Raw genomic sequence first — 21498 nt, forward strand, 5'->3', positions numbered from 1 at the left:
CCAACAGATGGTCCCAATGTTCATAAGATTGAACAGTCAGCAGAGATGATCCCGGTTGCTAAACCAGGTCCCAAATTTTATGTCACACAATATGGTTTCATCTCAAAGGCTAGTGTAAAATACACAGCAACTTGGACATAGTTTTATATATGTAACTAGTTTTGTGTAATTGCATGATGAAAATTATTCCTGTGTAAATTGCATATTTATTAATACCAGTGACAATGCCTGACTCATTTCTCAAAGAGGGAGGATGTAGAATAACAGGTGTGTGCTGTACCTTTAAGAAGTACTTCTAAGTCTGTGTGCGCACATATAAATTTCAAGCACGTTATCTTCAGTGCCATTTTGAAGGTGCAACCAGAGTGTTAACATCAATGTGCATGACGGCTAGGTTGTTTATAAGTTAGTTACTTAGCTTTGTTTGTGATGTGTTTGTATATAATAAAGCTGCTTGAACAAGAACCCACAACATTCATTTGTTTCTTCCTGAACTGGCAAGCAACACTATCCCTCCATGACACCCTAGTTATCCTTTAAGCTTTGCCTCAGCTCCCCTTTGATCCTTCAGCCAGGGCAGAATTAACGTATTTGCCATGGAAAAGATTTTTTTCTGGTTGCCCTTACATCAGCTAATAAGTATTTGACTTCCAGGCTCTTTTTTTTCTCAACTAACATGCTTGATTTTTCACAAGGACAGGATATCCCTTAGGATTTATTCTTCCTTCCTGCCTAAAGTGGTGACAGAAGCAAATCTTAAGTAGTCAGTTAACCTGCCAGTCTTCTTTCCAAATTTTTCTGACAATGGTGAATACATGCTTCATTTATTGGATGTTCAGCTCAGATTCTACATTCACAGAACTAAAGACCAAAGGAAATCAGAACTATTTGTATCCTTTTCCAAGACCAGATTTGCCCAAGCAGTATCGTAAGTGACCCTACCCAGATGACCCATTATTTGCTTTATTTTTGCTTTCAAGAGTAAAGGCCTATCTTTAGTCAAACATCCTAAAGCACACTCACCAGATCTATGGCCACATCATCCTCCTTTTGGTCTAAAGCATCCTTAGATGACATCTGTGCAACTGGAATGTGATCCAGTGCGGATACCTATATAGCTCATTACAAACTGGACACCTTGTCTAGGAATAGGGCAGTTTTTGGCTCGCTGTGCTCTGGAATATCCTTCCTTGAGGACCACCCAGTATTACAGTAGCAGGGGGCTGTGTCCCATCAGTTGAGGAAGAAATGAAAAAGATATCTGATGTTATAGTTATGTACTCACTACAACTGTTCATTTGTGCGGTTTGTTTTTGTCCTCCTTCAACTTCCAGCCCACTATCCCCCTTCCTTTTTTTGACTGTCTCCTATATGCCCTGTCAGTCATGTTACTTGGGCTTCAGGGCTTCCTTTTCTTTCTCTTCTCCTTTTTTCACCTTTGAGTAATGGTTGATGTTGTTGTCCCATCTCGCCTTCATTCTTGCTGGTTGGGTTGACTCCGACTCGGCCAATTTACTATAGCTCGAGAGCTTTTAGTGGCTTGAGGCTACCCTTTATCCCAACATGCCTAGCAGCAGCTACCCAGATCTCATTTGCTGCTTGCAGCATTGAGATTGCTACTACTGGCTCAGGCTAAGTACTTTGTGCTTTTTTGCTATATTTTCTGATTTGTTGTGGTTGTATTGACTCGTTAAAGTGTGTACTATCCCCTTTTAGTCTAACAACCCCTTTCTCTGCTGTTCTGTTTTTGGCCGTTGTTTTTTCTCCTCAGGCCTTGCTTTCCCCTTAGAGCCCGTTTAAATTAGAGGGTTCTTCCTCTTTCCTCACCCTTTTCTGGGATTTCCATGTAAGTTAGAGGCTCTCCCATCAGGAGAGTCGCCATTTAAGTTAGAGGCTCTCCCCCTTCTTTCTTCTCCCGTTAAATAAAAAAAAAAAAAAAAGTTCTTCCTTTTTTGTTGTTGTGTTAACTGTTACAGCCTAGTTACTGTTGCTTGTAATGTGCTGCTAGTGGATAGCTTTCTGTTTTTTCTGGTACTGTGAAAGTTTCCTTGACTAGTGTTTACCATGTCTAAAGAGCTGAAACCCTTTGGGTTTAAAAAATGTGACTCGTGTTGCCAGAAAATGTCCCTTACGGACGAGCACATGAGTTGATTTTATTGTTTAGGGGGCTGTTCACCTGCAGGACTCTTGCTTGATCTGTCACGCTTTTAGTTCCAGAGTCCTGCAGGAGAGAAGAAATAAGCTTATTTTATGTGGCCTCCTGAAGAACCCTCAAGATTCTTCATCTCAGGGTCCTCAGCCAGACAAAGTGTCCAAGAAACACTCCAAGCCATTGGTTCCGAGTTCAAAACAGACAAAAATCACTAAGAAGCCTTCAGCTCTGTCGGCTCCCAGCATTGGCTCTGACAAAGCTAAGTCTCTGGCTGCTCCATCTGTATCCTCGGAGCCAGTCTGGACCCATAAGAGATCAAGGTCTTCTTCTTTGGAACCAGTACACTCTTCTCAACAGTCTCCTCTGTTACAACCCGGAGCGGGCAGTCACCGGTCCTCTTCACACTCCTCTCGGTCCTCTGGACTCTCAGGCCATGACGTGGCGAGAGTGGTCAATAGGCTCCTCAAGTCACATGCACTTGCTAAATTACTTTCGAGCCCAGCCCATAAGGAATTGGCTCCTTCGGCCCCCCCCCCCCCCCAGCTTCTCCATCGATTCCTCCTCCTCCGAGACTCTTGAGCTCAGAGCTGGAGTGCATGGAGGTCGTAATGGTGGAACCATCAGTTTCGGTTTCTTCTCCCTTATCGGTTCCAACGACCGTTCCAATCTTCTTGATGTCTCAGTCCATCAAGGGATCTGGGTGCTGAAGCTCTCTCGCTGACTCCGAGGGGGGAAGTGGCATTGGACCCTTGTCCGACCCGCTCTCCCTCTCAGAAGTTCGGCGCAGGTGAGCTCGGCTCCTACATCAGCCTTGGAGCCATCGCTCCCAGTTTGAACTTGATCTCTGGGCTCTTTGAAACTGGCAGCCCCTTCGACTCAGGACCGTGGTGCCTTTGAGGTGATGAGCGTGCTGTCTCCTGAGACTGCTCCACCCTCTGCTCCATTGGTTCCTTCTCCCTCGGAGCCTGTGCTTGCCTTTGTCCTTTCTCCTGCCTCCAAGTGTAGGGAACCTGTGCCTCAGGACACCCCAATGGGTGACCCCACCTCTTCCGAAACCTCCCCAGAACATTCGGAGGAGGTCCCATGGAAGAAGAAATGTAAGAGGAAGCATCTAGACTCCGGATGTCTCCTTTTCAGACATCTTGGAAATCGTTAGACAGAGGGTTTGCTGGAAGTCCCTAGCTCCTCCTGAGGATGAGTCTGTCTACCTGGATGCATTTGGTTCCTGACCCTCCACCTCTTGGGTTTCTCTGCCTTTCGACTCAATTTTGACTGTAGTGAGTCGAAAGGCGTGGAGCGCTCCAGAGACCATGGAAACAGTTCAGAGGAGACTTACTGCTCCAGAGGATGTCTTTCCTGTCCAAAGGGGTCCCTGTTGATGCCATGGTGGTGGCAGCAGCCACTAAGAAAGAACTTGTGGAAACTTCATCTGTCCATCTGCTGAACAGGGAGTCTCGTATGTTGGACAGATATGGGAAGTGTATGTTTTTTTCAGCGACCTTTACTTTCAGGTTGCTCAATTACTTCTCATTTCACATGACTTCAGAGAGATCTCCTGAATGAGCTAAGAGATACCCTGCAAGATCCTACAGCTGAGGGAGTTGCGAGCAGGGCAGCTTCCCTGCTTGCGACCTTGACCTCCGTGGTTAACTTCTCTATGGGGGTCATTTTTATGTGGCAGATGGAGCGAGTAGGGCAGCAGGTACCGGAGTAGCTTTGCAGAGACGCTCCTGGATGCGCCTTTGTCAATTTGCGGAACCTTTGAAGTCTTCATTTACCAACGCCCCCTTTGATGGCTCATCCTTGTTTGGACCTCAGGTAAACGAGACTCACACCAGCTGTGAACTGGATGGCAAGACTCTCTCTGCTGCGTCTATATCACGTTATCGAAATTTTACTATATCAAATCACTAAAGGTCGGCCTCTAGTGAGCGATGTAGTAAAACATCGAATAACGTAAAAAAAATATATAAATAAAAACTAACTAGCGTAGGCAGGGGGGCAAGCCCCCTGCGCCCCCCCCCCACTTAAATATTCCAACTCCAAGACCGCACTACATTGAGGTAAACGGAAATCTCCCCCTACGGAGACTTTCGATGTTGTGCTGCCAACAATATCAGCTTCAATATTGTCAGCTTTCGACATAGTGAAGTAGACCCTCTCTGCCGTAGTTCGTTTTTCCACTCCATCTAGACTCTATCCTAAAGGTCAGAAGAGTGAAAAAATGTGGTTCCGAAAATCCCAGGGATCTTTGCCTCACACACATGGAGATTTTTCCCCCAGGGGCAGAGGGGGTAACAATGGAATACGCCACCCTCGCCGCAGAGGGGGTCTGCAACAGCAGGGCAACAGAGATACTTTCTCTGCTAGGCCCTTCCAGCACTCTTGAAGGGAGGCCCGGCTGTCCACCTCTGGAGGCAGTCAGGGGCAGACTATCACTGTACCCAGCAGCCTGGCAATGTATCATGAGAGAAACATGGGTACTGTCTAATATCCAGGGGTTCCAAAATTCCCTTTTCTCAGCCCCCCCCCCCTTCAAAAGACAAATGTTCTATCCCAGATGTTCCACCCAGTCTTCGGGATCATGCAGTCCTAGAGGTTCAAAGATTGCTGGAAAAAAGAGCCATCCAGGAGGTCCCCCGCAGACCAAATTGGATCCGGAACTTACTCAAGGTTCTTTTTTGTTCCAAAAAAGACGGGACTGGACACCCATTTTGGGTCTCAGCAAACCAATTGATAAAAAAGACAAAGTTCTGGATGGTAACACTGCAGTCCATTCCTTCCCTTCTTGGGTCAGGACAATTGGAAGCGTGCTACCATATAAAAATGGACAGGCAATCCAGGAGATTCCTCCACTTCCAGCTGGGAGCCAGTCATTATCAGTCCAGGGCCCTGCCTTTTGGTCTCACCACAGCCCCCAGGGTGTTCACCAAGCGTATGGCAGTGGTCACAGCTCACCTGAGGCGTCTAGGATTTCAGGTGTTTCCATATCCAGACGACTGGCTCCTCACTGCTACCACCAAGCATCAACTGATCAAAGCACGGGACCACACAATCCAAACTTGTTCCCAGTTAGGCATCACCATAAACTACGAAATGTCTGCCTTGTCAGTCTATTACCTTTATAGGGGCAAACTTAGGTACAAGACGCATGATAGCAAAACTGCCTCAAGATGGGATGTCAACCATTCGTCAGCAAGTTTTGTTTCTCATAAAGAAGACGAGAGTTCAGACAAGACAAGTTTTACAAGTACTGAGCTCAATGGCTGCAGTGATTATCCTAGTTCCTTTAGCATGCTTCCACATGTGGATTCTACAGTGGTTTCCTTTCGCTCAGTGGTCTTTCCAGGATTTTGCCAATGTCGCACATGATCTTGATCACAGAATCTTGCAAAAAGGACGTACTATAGTGGCTTGTCACTCCCCAGGTCACTTTGGGCAGACCCTTTCTAGACCCCCTCTCTGATAGCCACAGTGACCAGGGACACTTCCCAGATAGGGTGGGGGGGGCATTGTCTGGGACGGGCTGTCCAAGGAACATGGCAACCACATGAGTGCCACTTGCACATCAATGTTCTAGAGATAAGAGTGGTGCTTCTCGCATTGCAAGCACTTCAAGACTCTCTACCTACCGGGACCATTGTAATCCAGAAAAGACAATATGTCAGTGGTATGGTACATCAACGAACAGGGTGGAACCAGATCATACCCCTTGTGTCAGGAGGTGCTTCGAGTATGGCAATGAGCCATGTCTTCTCAACATTTTCTGATTGCGACGCGCATTCACAGAAAATCCAACATGATAGCAGACAGGCTCAGCATGACTATCCTCATGCCTCATGAGTGGTTCCTGAAGCCCGAAGTTGCGGACTTGATTTTCCGCAAATGGGGCCAGCCATGCTGCAATCTTTTTGCCACTCCCATAAACAACAAATGCAGCAGCTACTTTGCCCTAGTTCCCCCTCCGAGACAGTCACCCAGGGATACACTTGTTCACGATTAGTCTCTTGAACTACTATATGCCTTTCCACCTTTCCCTCTCATTCCAAAGATACTTCAGAAAGCAAAATCGTTGGGTCGCAAACTCATCCTCATTTCTCCTTACTGACATCACCAGATATGGTTTCCGTTTCATCGCCATTATCTTCTACTGGAGCCTTGGATACTGGACCCAGTTCCAGACCTCCTGACGCATCAGTCAGGCGGGCTTCATCCAGCCCTTCAAATTCTCAAGCTGACTGCTTGGTTACTTCACTTCCAGTCATAGCCAGGCTCTAACATTTCCCCTGCTGTACAACACATCCTAGTGTCCTCCCACAAGCCCACTACCAGGAGGATTTATACTAGCAAATGGAAGAGGTTCTCTTATTGGGCCAAGAGTAATAATATTGATCCCTGTACGGCTCCTGTTCACAAAATTCTTGACTTTTTGACCGAAACCTTTGAAAAAGGGCAGCTGCAATTACTATTAGGGTCCAACTTGCTGCCATCTCCAATTTTCATGTAGGAGACTTGGGTTCTAACATAAGTTGTGCAGAGCATTCTTATGAGGTACAACACTCCGGTAAGAGAACCCCCCCCCCCCCAAGTTTCTATCTTGGAAAACCATCTTCTTAGTTGCTATAACCTCTGCTAGACGGGTTTTTGAATTGTATGCTTTGTCTGTTTGCCCGCCGTGTCTCATTTTTTACAAAGATAGGGTCTCTTTTAGGACCAATCCTTCCTTCTTGCCAAAGGTTTGTTCAGAGTACAACTTAAATCAGTCCATTGAGCTTCCTGTGTTCTTCCCCAATTACGGCAACAAGGCAGAGTATAGATTACACCAATTGGATGTTCATAGACAATTACATTTTATTTATACAGAACCAAAGACCTCAGAAACATCAGACCAATTGTTTATATCCTTTGCTGACAACAAACAAGGTTCTCCAGTTTCAAAAGTGACCTTATCAAAAAGGCTGTCACACACAATCAGTTATTCATAAGACACTTCCAGGAAAGCCCAGAGGACATTCAACCAGGACCTTAGCAACCTCTGCTGTCTTCCAAGCTAAATTGCCTTTAGATTCAATCTGTGCAGCAGCAACATGGGCAAATCCTCATACCTGTATCTCTCATTACAAAGTGAATGTGGACTCCCGGAATAGGGCATCCTTTGGTTCCTTGGTCCTGAAGAGTTTGTTCCAGTGAGCCACCCAAGAGCCAGGTGCTGGGGACGCAGTCCCAACAAGCAAGAACGAAGGTGAGATGGGACAACATAAAGAAGTTATGTACCTACCATAATGTTGCATGTTTGTTGTCCTCCTTCTCGCCTTCCTTCTTGCATCCCCCCCTCCTTCCCCCTTCCTGGAGGTTCGAGAGGAGTTCTTTATTGGTTACACTGGCTGAGTTTCCTGCTGACATACCAGGTTAGTTAACCATGCAGTGTCTTTTCCTTTTTCCTTCCTACCTTGATGTATAAAAGCTTAGTAAAAAATTGTTTTTTACTACATATGTCTAGTGTGGGCTATTACAAACAAGATCTGGGTAGCTGCCACTAGGCATGTTGGGATAAGGGGTAGCCTCTAGCCAGTAAAAACTCTCGAGCTATAGTAAATCGTCCGTGCTGGAGCCGAGAATTGGCTCCGAACCCAAACAGCAAGAAGGAAGGTGAGATGAGGGACAACAAACATGGAACGTTATGGTAGGTGCATAACTTCTTTTTTTTTTTGCCTCAGAGGATGTTCATAGCTAATTATTCAGCTAGTCACAATATAAGGAAAAAGTTGAGGGCAGACTTGATCTCCAGTAACTTGAGGAGAAGGGAGTTATGGTTAAAGAGAAGAGCTTGAGCTGCAGAGCCTGAAGTCCATCAAAGTGGCCGAAGATGAGTCTGATGTCAGATCTGAGACCCCACTATAGGTTCATAGGTTGGTACTAGGCTATCGGCCCTAGGGCCTGTACAAGCCTAGCCGTAACAATTCCCTGGCAATTTCTGCCCACAGTATTTACTTCCCCTTGACCCCTGTCTAGCAGGGTGACTGACGTGATCCCTGGGGTGAATTTCCCATCTCCCATCCAATCATCAAGGTTCCTTTTGAAAAGGGGCAAAGAGGTGCTCTGCTTGACATGTATGGGCAGTCTATTCCAGAGTCTGGGGAGTCTCTGGGACAGGAACGTATCCCTCCAGCATGTAGCGTGTTTTGTTCATTGTGTTGACAAGGTTTAGATCCCTGGAGCGTGCGTCTCTGAGGGATTGGGATTTCTTTAAGTGTAGCATGTCCATCAGCTCTGGGTTTGACATGGCCTTGTATGTTAAGCAGAGATCTCCTCTGAATAGTAGATGATATGCGACCGAGCATAGGTGGAGGTTTTTTTAGATGGTCAGCATAGGGCATCTGCTTTAGGCCTGTGATTTTTTAGTGAGGTATTTCTGTGGCCTATTCAGTTGTTGCAGATGTCTTGAGAGGTACATACCAAACGAGGCATTGTATTCTATAATGGGTCTAATGAGGGTTGAGTACAGTGGGACAATGACCTCCTTTTTTCTGGATGAAAAGCCCTTAATGTTGAGGTGTGTCACATAGAAGGATTTCCTGACTGTTGTGGCGATGTCGTTATCGAAGGTGAGACCACTGTCCACCTGTGTCCCTAAGTCTCTTATCACACTTTTGGTGTTTAGTGTACTACCTATGTGGGTAATTCATGGGTGCATGTTTTTTCCCAAAGAGGATAACTGTACATTTCTTGGCTTTGAGCTTGAGCCCATGGCTCTAGCACAAAGCATCTGTTTCTGTAAGGCCCTTTTGTAGAATATCCATATCATTTAGGGATTTAATAATGGCTCCCAGTTTGCATTCATCTGAGAACTTTGTTAGCCAGAGTCCCGTAGTGTTGGCCTGTACTTCAGAGAAGTAGATGCCAAACAAGAGCAGTCCCAGGACTGAACCCTGAGGTACTCCACTTGTCTGGAGCTGGATTTGGGGTCGGCTACTTTTACAGTGTGGGTTCTGTCAGTAAGCCAGTTGGCAACCCATCGAGTGATGTAGGGATTAATGCCCAGCTTAGTAAGTTTATCTAAGATTCCAGAGTGGGGGCTTGGTGTCGAAGGCCTTGGCGAGATCCAGAAAGACTGTGTGGACAACCTTAGTATTGTTCACGGCTCTGGTTCAGGAGACAAGATCAGCCCTTCACAAACCCAAACTGGGTGAGGTCCAGTGTTTGAAGGTTGCCAGTGTCTTTGTTTATAAGTTCCATGGCCTTGCAGATCAGGCTCGTCAGACTGATGAGGTGATAGTTCCCAGGATCCAAGGTGGATCCCCCCTTGTGGAGTGGGATAACTGTAGCCCACTCAGTGGGTATGAAGCCTGAGGTGAGGCTATGATTAAACATGACACTTAGGTGAAGTGCCGGTTCATTTTGTTATTCATGTAGTACACAGTCTAGGATGTCGTCTGGTCCCATGGATGCTGTATTCTTAGCTTTGGAGAGTGCGTTTTTTACCTGTGTGGCCATTATTACCGGACTTTGGCAATCTTTTGGTATTGAGATGGGCCCTTTAGGGGGTGATAGTGAGGTGAAGTTTGCACTGAATCAGTCTGCCAGGATATTAGCAATATCCTTGGGATCAGTATATTTAATGCCATTCTGTTGTAGCTCAGAGCAGATCTGAGCATTGCCGTTTAGATTCTTGACATAGTTATAGAATGCCTTGTGGTTGTCTCTGGAATCTTTGGCAATTTTATTTTCATAACTAGCTTTGGAGGATTTTGAGGGATCTCAGCTTCTTACTGAGGCTGGTAAGGGAGTTTTTTGCATCCTGGGATTTTCCTCTTTTCTGCAACAGTTTCTTCCTTTTGTTGTAAAATTTGTTTATGGCAAGGGACCACCAGATTGGCTTTCTTTTTTTGGAGGAGAGCATCTTGGTTCTATTGGGGATGACACGATTCATGCACAAGTGGATGTGCTAGTACGGTGCCTTAGTGTAGGAGTTAGCAGTCAAATTTTCCGTTCCCGTCTGCATGGGTGAGTTTGTCACTTCTGACTTGAGTAGCATGAAGTTGGCTTTGGAGAAGTTTTTTACGGAGGTTTCCTTACTGGGGTGTGGGATGTGGATGTCAAGAGTGATTAGCTTATGGTCAGACCTGACCAACGAGGGGGTTGACTATAGGTGTGGAGCATCGATCTCCCATGTTGGTAATGACCAGGTCTAGGATATTGGAGCCCCTGGTGGGACTAAGGTTAGTTGATCCAGGGCATTGGAATTTATGAATTCCGAGAACTGCTAGGCAAAGGTGTTGGTATACGAGTAGTTTTCCCAGTTAATGGCAGGGTAGTTGAAATCACCCAGTATTAGGGTGTTTGGTTGTATCTTAATATTTTCCAGTATGTTTAGAAAGATGTATTAAGAATCTTGGGGCATGGTGGGGAATCTGTAGCAAGCTACAATTTGGATTGCAGTCTTACCTATTGTTAGTTTCATCTGGAGAATTTCAAATGCATTGTGTTGGGCAACTAGCTTGGTGTTGTGAATATCCGTGGTGAATATGGACACTCCTCCACCTTTAGTGTTTCGGTCCTGGTTTGGTGGCCGACAAGTGTGGTAAGAGTTGTAGCTTGGTATTGCAGGGGTGCTCTCTAGAGCCTTGAACCAGGTCTCAGTTACTGCATAAATATCGATGTTCTCCATTTTTAGGAGTGCCTCGAGAGAGTGCATTTTGAGAGTTAGACTTCTAGCATTGAGTAGCATTACCTTCAGATTTTGCATGCTTGTACCTGTGACAGTGGTGGGTTTTGTCCTTTGAACTTTGCCTAACAATGCACTATAGGGGTGGCAAGAGCCTTAGCTAGTAACCTGACTCCCAGGTACGACAGGTGCAGACCATCTGTGGCAAAGCATCTTGGTCTGTCTATCATGTTGTCCCAGGCAGCCAGATACTGGATCCCCTTTGAATGACACCAGAAGCTTAGCCAATTGTTGAAGTCAGTCATTTTGTCCTTATATTGTGGTGTCATTCTGGGTGAAAGCAGGATGCTACTCAGGGCTAGGGTCGTACTTGCCTGGGCCACATGATCCGAGAGATCTTCCATGTCTCTTTTCGTGTAGTCCAGGGAGGTACGTCTCAAGTCATTCACTCCAACATGGACAGTGACAGAGTCATATTTGTACTTGTTATGGAGTGACTTGAGTCATGCATTATGTTTCGGATCCTGTCACCCGACAGGCAGCTGACTGTAATTTTCTCCTTGTTCAGCCTGGTAAGTGGGACATCAGTGTGCCTGGTTATAGAGTCACCTGTAACTAAAGTGTTGGGTACCTTGTCTTGCCTTAGGGGCTGCTGTTGGGTGGCACACTGGTGTTGTGAGCTATGTGACACTTTGGTTGTGATTGGTGATTGCATTTCAGCTTCGGAGGTCCTTGTTGCTTGAGCAGGTTACTGTTAAGGGCCTCCACATTGTTGGTTTAGTGTTGCTATGTGTAGGTGTTGGTCGTGTGGGTTTAGAAGGGCTATGTGTTGCTTGAGGTGTAGTGCAATTGTTAACCTTCTCCTCTTTGACTGTCTAGCACAATCTTGGGTGGAGAGAGCTTTGCTTCCAGTTTGGCTGTGTAAGTGCATCTCTCGCAGGTTGTAGTGTTGGGTGGTAGGAGGAGAGGGTTGTCTGTGTACATGAGACAATTTCTGCATTGCCCCAGTATGCCCAGATTCACCAGGTTGACAGGAGAAATCACCGGAAGCTGACCCTTGGACATGGCTGGTTTGTTGCTTTTTTTTCGTAAAGTACAAGAGCGATTTTCCCTTACCTTAGCAAGGTACTTTGCACTTATAGGCTGTTTAATGCCTACAATTAATTTCTCCTTATTAACAAGGAGAGTTGAGTGCTTGTATCAGTTTAAGACTTCCTACTACTTTCCAGCAGGTTTTAAAGCAACTGCTGGTCACAGGGATGCTTAAAGGTAAGATGAAAAAAAAAATGGTTTATCCTAAACACTGCAGTGTGCACTAGAGGAGTCAGATGTGAAAGTAGGTAACTTAAGTTTTACCTGTCTAAAAAGTTACGTTTTAGTGGAGAGTCACTATTTTTAAAACAGCAAGATAGATTGAAAGGGGGTGGTCACTTTTGTATTCTGGCACTATGGAATACATTAGGATGGCCAATAAATTTAAATAATTGAAGGGGAGTGATTTCACAAAATGATACTTTTGTGCTTACTTACACAAGCCAGAAAAACAGAGAGGAAATGAGATGCATGGTCAAATTAACATAAGGGGAAGGCAACTAAGAAGACAGTGGTGTATAAGAACACTACAGTAACCTGGTGGGGAAAAAATTCTGCCTGACTCACAAGAGAGAGAGAGAGCTGTGGTCTCTCTTCAAATTTTAATATGCAGTTAAAAGCAGAATACAAGTAAAATGCAAGGTAAATAAAACAAGTCACAGTATTCAGAATAGAAAAAGGCAGTAAAGTAATACAACAAATAAAAAGCAAACTAACCTTTCCCTCACAGCAAAGTGTAGCCAAGTTTGGGTGAGCCTTTCTAGTAAAGCTCTGAAATGTTTTATTTTACTCCTTAAATAGAAGGTTTAGTTCCAAGCTCCACCCCCTCATTTCACAGATGATTAATCTTAACTGACTTGTTCTATTGACCTGTACTAATTTCTGCCTGACTCACAAGAGACAGAGCTGTGGTCTCTCTTCAAGTTTTAATATGCAGTTAAAAGCAGAATACAAGTAAAACACAAGGTAAATAAAACAAATCACAATATTCAAAGTAGAAAAAGGCAATAAAGTAAATGCAACAAATAAAAAGCAAACTAACCTTTCCCTCACAGCAAAGTGTAGCAGAGTCTGGATGAGGAAGGATGAAATCAGACAGCACAGATGCAGTTACGGTGAGTACATAACTATAATTTTTCCAAATTTCTCTTGTCAAAAAGAAAAGCAGCTCTGCAGAACCAAGTGTATTATCAAGTTGGACATTGTGATTTTATACATGAGAAGGGTGTTATACAGATACAGAAATTTAGCAACGTTAATGATCTTAAAAGCATTAAAAATCTAGGTGTCACAGATTATGCCTGAGTTTTATTAGATTTGTTTTACTATTTTGATTTTTCCCCCTAAGGTCGGTGTGCTCCAATGAAAAGTATCTCCAGCAGCTTGAAGGAGACCATGAACCCTCATGATATTGTACAGGATGCCATTCATAACTTCTCTCCTGCCTACCAGCAGTACACACAGCAGTCTACATTGGAGCACAGCACGCCATGGCACAATGGTCACATCATCTCTCGTACGCACAGCTGCTCCAGCACCAGAGACAATGAGAAGACCCTTCTCCTTAGTTCAGATGACGAATTCTAAGTAGACAGAACCATATTTCTGTGCTCTAAGTCTCTATTATGTTGAGAGCAGAAAAAAGTTGAGATGTGTGTAGTCTGAGTATCTTTTTAAATTAAATTACATGGAGTTTTAGCCCTTTGTACAAGCTACTTGCTGCCTCAAAAATTCATTATTTTTTGAGAGGGTTTTACCCCTTAGAAAACTCAGATCGTACTACAGCGGTTTCTAAGTATTGCCACTTCACTGTTGGGAGTGGGGTGACAAACTTTTAATGTGTATCTGAAATTCTGAAATAAGCTACAGGTAGAGATGCTGAATGAAAATGCTGCTGCTGTTCAAAATGTCTGGAAATGCAGAATGTGAGGAACCCCATATGCACAGAGTTTTTGATATGATAGGCAGTGTATTTTGATTACCGTGGAGTACAGCTCTTGAGATGCAGTCCAATATTTTACATCTCTGACAGTGAAAATCCAGTCACTAAATATTCAGGGAATTCAAATTGTTTGTACTTAGTTTAAGTGTCAACCAGACCCTGGCATTATGTCATGGAGATTGTGGAACCTTTATCACCAATTTGTAGATGTTACCCAGGTGCATATAGTTGTAAGAAAGATATGGTCATCTTAAAGGTAATGTTGAAATTTTACAGATTTTTTTTTCATAATTACAAAGTAAAATTCATCCTCCATTATTTCAAAATATGAAGGAGTTTCAAAGATTTACTAAAGCTGATTAGTGGGCTTTCATTTTGGGCAGTAACTGGACATTTTGTGTTTAGGCATTGTCACTTTTTCACGATATCATGCTGCCAATCTACATAAGTAATGTCTTAAAAGTTATTTATTACTTCATTAGCTTAGCTCATTTTATACATTTCTATGAGAATATTAAATTATTTGATTGTGTAAGCCAAATGTAACTTTTAATAGTTCACTGCAACAGGAGTTGTGTGTATATAGGACATACACCTAGCAAAGTTGAGCACACATCTGTTCAAGCTGCAGAAACAGTGCTGTTATTATGTGCTCTGTAGCAAAAGGCAAAATCAGTTTGGACATCAGGTCGCCTGAGATGGCAGAACATTGCAAACTGGTATATTACCATAATTTATACACTGAAGCAGTTAGCAATATACCTTTCTGTTTTAATCTACATTTTCCACATTTGAGTCCATTTAAACAATATTCCTAGATGGGAAGAATACTTTCCTTTTGATAGACTCAAGCAAGCATTTGTAAAAGTCTGATCTAGAGAGATCACACAGGGATCATACATTATTTTCTAGAATTTGTGCTTACTAATATCACTGGTGAAAATTTCTCTGTTGTATCTACAAATGGAAGAAAAAAGCAAATATTTATTTTGCTTTATTATATTGACAGCACACAGAAGGATGCAGGATGACTGATGGTTTTTCAGTTTTCTGCAGAAATGAAAATGCTTTACCTCTGGTTCTAGGTAGGTAAGACTGGTCATGTTTTTCATTGTATGCTCACGTAGTTCACTGTCCAGTCTTGGAACTGAAAGCTGCTTCTGTTATTTGCAAATCTTTCAGCCAGTTTTGTTGTTAGGTGTGGTTTATCTGAGGGAAGCATGCAAAAACAAACCCCCCTGCAAGGGTAGATAATTGTAGTCTGCAGTGGGCAAACCTCGAGATCTGTTTTATTAGTCTGCCACATTACATAAAGGATGCAAGTTATCTTTTCTATAGTTTGTATAGTAGTTAGAGAGAAGTATCCAGAACTTGCCCACAACTTGCCCACCCACTTGCCCTTGGCTCTACCTCATGTTCTACACAATGCATGCACACGTGCCTGCGCATACACACAATTCATTTTTCAGGATTAAGTGCATAAAATAATACCATATTTGTAGGGTGATTGTAATGTATGTTTACTATTAACAGAAAGCCTCAGAAGCTATACCTCCTGTATTCAACAACCGTTAAAGTTGTATGAAAAACATGATTGAAAGCATAGGTTGTAAAAGTTTGTTTTGCAGCTTAAGATTTGTAATATGTTCACATGAATTTTCAAAACAAATAGTAATGAAATGAAAATGGTGCCAGAAATTACATTTCATACAGCCGAAATATGTGACGCATAATGTCAGTAGGAAATGGCTTCAGGTGTATGTCAGGAATGCGAAAGTGAACATTTCCCTTGCACTTTTCCAGAGTCAGGAAAGTGCTGTGTTATGTTTATACATTAGTAATTGGCCATTACTTTCAGCAAATAAAAAAATTATCTTTAGGGGAAATGCTTACCAGTTTGCTGAAATTGTTCTTGTCTGCAGCAATGTTTTGTGACAAGTGAGCCATTTAAGTAAAGCATGAACTTTATGTATTCATTGCCAATCCTGTTCATGCCATGATATGACCTTGCATTGTAGAAAGGGAGCTGTATTTCTTCAGGCCACTGTATTTGTCTGGCTCTAATAAAGGGCAGCACATTCTCTTGTGTCACAGCAACAGTAGAATTTAATCTGAGTCATAGTAGCTGCAGTGAGCTTAGACCTAGTGTGACTAAACAAGATTGTTAGCCGTAAAAGAGTGGTTATGAAATGCCCCCGTTGACTTGGCAGTCATTTAGCATAACAGTGCTTTTTTGAAGGAATTGTGTCTAGATGAAAAGAGTTGAAGATTTATTGCACTATTGCAGTTTTTAGTATGGACATGTAATGCTGAGGGTCTGTACTAACCCCACAGAGATTGTTAAATTCTCCAAAGTGATTGCTGCTGCCATGGGCATGGATATACTGTCCATACCCAACTAAGATCATAGTTATGTTTTGCTCATTTACCTGTTCAGTTTCTGAGATAATCAAGCAGAGTATTGCAGTGGCTAAAATGCATCCCATCTTAGAAGGCACAGTACTTGTATTACATTTGTGGCACTGGTTATGGGTATTCTTTAGAAGCAGAATTGGTTATTAGAGTGACTGAGTAGAGGTTTTGAAAGTAAATATGCCAGGAGGCACAAGACCATAACTTGCACATTTTTGGAATTTAAGCAATTTTTTTTTTGTTTTGATGATTTGCAAGAGTAGTTTCAGTAGCTTAACAGGTAGCACATTAATTTTTGGTGCTGGAAGATGTGAAGGTCATGGATTCTATTTGCACATCAGGTAGTTGGATTCATTTTCCAATACTGAGATTGCAGTGCAGCATAAGTGAAGTGCTACACTCCTGTGTGCCCTGTCCTTTGCAAGAAACATTAAATCAAGGCCATATCTGCCTGAGCTTGTGGTAGCTCAGGTGGATGTGCAACTCCAGTACACTTATTGAAGAGAGTACCTGATACCTTGGCAAATTTCCTCCACACAGTATGAATACCACCTTGAGGCTCCCTGTAAAGAGACTATTGGCCTAGTGTCACTAACTGTGTCATCGGAGTGTAAATAAATATGTAAGTGAGGTTAGAGCGCAGACTTGTTAGGTATTGAAAGAGCTTTGGTATTGTTTTAATTGCAGTATGTGACAGCAGGACCACCTTCAAGTATGTGCTTTCAAATCTCAATGAAGCTATGGTCAGTACATGCCATGGAACAGTTAAAATGCATTTGAAGAGAACATCAAGTGTGTTGTAACATTTCTTTCTTTCTTTTCCAGCATAAGCAACAGATTTAGTTTAGTTTTTTGTCATCCTCTTGAGTTTACAGATGATTGTTGTGTTCAGAGTATTGTCTTTTGAGGTTTAAGTTTGGAAAGATGTTGCAATTTATAATTGGGGACCTACATAAAGCCAAAACATTGATTAATCTTGACAGTTACGAAAAGGCTTGCAGTTAAGGTATTACTGCACCTTTTGTACAAACTACATTTTGGATCTGGGAGTTTTAGGATTTATGTCACAGGTGTAGGTTAGGGACTGTGTCTTGGGTGGAGTTATGTTGTGTCTTCCATCGGAGACCATAGATGTCATTTGATGATGGTGTTTTTTGTGTAGCCATTAAATGTACACTAGGCCATGTCAAGTAGAGGCTTTTTCCTAATCAGCTTTGCACGAGCCTTCACAAAATTAGTTTTCTGTTTTAGGTATACTTAGAGCTGCCCAGATGCTAGAAGTTGTTCTTGTTGCACCAGCCAGTCAGTTTTGGGGAATTTCAGACATGCCAGTGCTTCAGCTGCATGTTTGCTGCTATGCTTCTAGATAATACTCCCATACCTCTGTGGCTGTAGTTTTAAGCCATTAATAACATGTTTACAACTTTAAAATATCAAAGCATTTTCAGTGTCAAACTGTACTCAGGGTGCTACAAGTGTTCATAGTATGTGAATATTTTTCACTGTGTGAGTGCATGTGCTCTAAATCCAGTCTTTCCTTGCAGTTGTCCTTTTAAATGGTGTGAGTGAATTTTGCTCCATTTTTCAGGATGTTTTTGTGCTGTATACCTGGTCCCTTCAGGAAACCCAAGTGGTTTATTAAAAAGAAATGCACATTTGATGCACATGCGTGCTTGCGTACACACACACACACACACACACACACACACACACACACACATACATACATACATATGTATTCTGGCTGACATCTCCCTTTCTTAGTGGTGTGTACATGGTGTAAACCCAGTAAATAATAAAAACTTATGGCTTTGTGCATTTAGTTTCTAATGCATGTAGAAATTGAGACTTGATGAAAACTCAATTCCTGGATGAGACTATGGGGCAGTGATTCTTGATGAAAAAAAGAAATGACTGTACTTTAATTTGAAGTTGTTCTTAACTAGATGTGTTAAATCTGTTATTGTTAGAACTTGTTTTGGTGATTTTAGTTTGTTTAATTATAAGTAGTATTGTCCACTTATGACCAGTAAGCTTTCGTATTTTGGCAGTTCTTTGTTCGGGCTACACCTGCCACTAACACACTTTTGCTTTGCAGGGTAACAACTGAAGTATTTTAATTCTAACAGACTGACAGCTGATACAGAGAGTATCTCAGATTTGTGCCAGTAGGAAACTTCCATAGAGCTGTGCCTTGTTGATTTCTTCGCAAATAGCTTGCTCATAGGCAGAGGAAGAAGAGTTAAAAAAATCTTTTTTTTAATTTTAGAATAGTCATTGCATTTATAACATGATTATTTTAAATTAGCGCAACCTTTGAGAAGTTTTAAAACTGAACCAATACAACCCCTACATTCTACACTGTCACTAATATGGAGAGAAGGTTCCATTCCAACTGTTTATGGTTTCCAAATGTATAGGCGGCAGCTGAATAAATGCCCCTTACCAGGCAGTGCAGATTCAAATTCTGGGAGGGATTTGACACTTCTTACCCCATATACACAGGAAGGTAATGTTTCCACTGCACAGAGGGTTTAGGCAGCCGCCGAGTAGTTGCACCTTATTAACAAGTAGTGCATCTTCAGATTTGGGGGTTCTGTTGCTTCTTGCATCTGATATGTGGTAATATAACATTTCTGCTGGACAGAATAGTAAGATATTTGCAGAGTAAGTGTCCCTTATTAACAAGCAGTGTGGGTTCAAATTCTGGACTTTTGACACTTCTTGCTCCAAAAATATGGTAATACAGTGTTTCAACTGCTCAGTTTCTTTATAGTGTTTGAGTGGTGCTTTTGATGCAATACATACAGGCCATCAGTGGGAACTGTGTATACCATCAAATAAAAGACTGATTTTAGTGGTTCCTGCATTCATCAGAGTATATTTTGTTTATTGCAAACATCTCTTGTTTTCATCTTGATTCAAGTTACCTGTTGTTTCATCCTGTACACAGTATAGTACTGGTTCACTATCAGAATTCATTGAGACAAGTTTGACAGAATTCCCATTGCAATATAATTCGGGTACAAGTGACATGAGTTGAGAGTTGGTTGAGTGCTAATTACCGTGCCTGTCCTGTTTTCACAGAGGATCATTGCACTATTCAAATATTTTGCCCTATATCTTTGTCTTACTCTCATATCCTCCACTGCCTCTTCCAGACTTTGTAACATGCTTGTGTAATTTTCCAGAGTTACAATATTGTATATAGGAGATTAAAATACTGTATGATACAAGAAAGAATTGCCTAGTTTTGTATCTTTGGCCCTTTTATCTTTATGTGTATTCCTAAAAGCTCAGAGATGCTGCTTCTATTTTGGTCTTTGTGAAGTTACTGCTAAAAAAATGAAACAAAAATTATAAATAAAAGTTCTATAGATTGTCAGACTTGATTTGTGATTTTTATTAATTTGATGTAATTACTGCATTTCTAGAAAACAACCTTTAAATTTGTCAGTTAAACTTGTTTCCTGGCACTGTTAGCAGAGATTTCTTATCTTTCATATTGTGAGATGTGTATTGGTTATGGCTTGTGCCGACATACCACTTGGAATTGCTTCTAAATCTTCTCATTTTTGGTTGGATTTGTAATCTATGTTCCAGAATGGTAAGTAGTTACCTTTATGCCTTAAGTATTCCTGTAATTTATCCCCAAAAGTCTTTTGTAGTGCATCTGAGACAATTTTGTTTCTCCTGCTATACTCTGGCCTTCTCTTTCTCTATCTCTGCATTATACTGCCTAATTTTTGTTTGAGCAATGAGACCAGTATGTGTTTGTTGTTAAAAAACGGTAAGGGGAGGCCAGTGGAGGAGTCAGAATTGTAGTTTAACCAGGACATCCAGAACTTCTGTTCCACTTTCCAGAAAATACAGCCAGTCTTTGTTTTGTATTTCTTTACAAGTATCGTGTTACTTTTTGTCATCAAAGGCTTACTCGCCACAGATTTTAGTAATGTTGATTTTCATGTGCTTGTAACTGTCAAACTTCAGTTTCACAGGGAATAATTGCCAATGTATCTTGCTAGTGTCAAATAAAGCATCCATGCAACATTGTTAGTACAACAAAAGCTGAAGAACATTACATGTCTGATGCCCACTAAATGGGAGGTCAAACTTTGACTGGGTGTTTCTTATATCAATTTACAGAAAGAAATACACTTCTTTAGATCTGTAATTTGAGTAATTCCAGTAGGTGTAGAGCCATACTATTAGATTGTGGTCTGTCAGTAAATATCCAAACAGCTATGTCTGTGGAAGGGTGCAGTGTTCTAGTGGCATGATAGTAACTTTGACAGGCCTGTGGCGGCTGTTATGATCTGAGGATAAAACCCGCTCTCATTTCTTTTATACCATCAGGAAAATGCCAGGCATTTGTTCAATATATTCCTTAAAAATGTTACACTTTTTTCCCGTTTAAAAGCTTACATTTGATACTTGGCTCCACAGTTTTTCAGTTGTCCTGCAGAAAGACTATTGCTTTTAACATGGATTTTTTTTTTGTGTGGCTGTTGTTTAGGTCCTGTTCACATTTGTAACTATGAATTTTCTCAAGAGCAGCTCTCAGATGAAAGAGAAAGACACTTAAACAAGAAAAAAATACTGAAGTTATTTCCAAGTGTGCTTTTTGTTTGTTTGAGAACTGATGAGGTAGTGCATCGCAGAGTACATAGCCCTGCAGCAGACAAACCTATTCACAGTATATGAAAATTTGTGCAGTAGAACTTCATCCGCTAAATTAAAAGTAACCTATCTGTTGGAGTTTGAATTTTTGGGGAGGAATTGTCCAGCTCCCAAAATTCCCCTCACCACCTTCTTCTTTTGGAATACTTTCTTTTGTCATGTTATGTTTAGTCAACACTTAGTGATACTTTTTTCCAAGTGAAGACATTCCTTTTCATTAGATGTTAACTTATTGTAGTTAATGATTATATTGTCTATCAGGACTTTTCTGACTCTGTGGAAACTGTGACAGCCAGTGTTGTATTTTCCAACTGTTCCTCAACAGATGGGACACCAGATCACACTATGGCCACTCTGAAGACTTTAGATCCAAGGCTCAGGTTCCTTATGTTGCTAATAGAGCTGATGCTATCCGTGTCATTATTCATATCAGATGGATCTTGGAGCTGACCTCGAATTCGAGCCAGGAACTGAAAGAACTGCTCCAGAGCTGAAGCTCCTCCCCTTTCCAAGATCGCTTGCTACCCACAACCCTCCAATCTCGTTTGCCACAAT

General features: G+C 42.1%; 1 protein-coding gene across 3 annotated transcripts in view; it reads left to right on the plus strand.

Moving 5' to 3' along the window:
* The window catches only part of TMEM184B (transmembrane protein 184B), a 1551114-nt gene extending 1531466 nt beyond the window's left edge, over positions 1-19648 (plus strand). For all 3 annotated transcript variants that reach the window (XM_044068425.1, XM_044068435.1, XM_044068443.1), the window contains one exon: positions 13258-19648. In XM_044068425.1, the coding sequence (XP_043924360.1) occupies positions 13258-13496 (239 nt within the window). In that variant the 3' untranslated portion in view covers positions 13497-19648. The remainder of the gene's footprint in view (positions 1-13257) is intronic.
* The last annotated feature ends 1850 nt before the right edge of the window (positions 19649-21498 follow it).

Source organism: Protopterus annectens, chromosome 1.part0 (assembly GCF_019279795.1).
Source record: "Protopterus annectens isolate FY-2018-M chromosome 1.part0, PAN1.0, whole genome shotgun sequence".
Taxonomy (NCBI): domain Eukaryota; kingdom Metazoa; phylum Chordata; order Ceratodontiformes; family Protopteridae; genus Protopterus; species Protopterus annectens.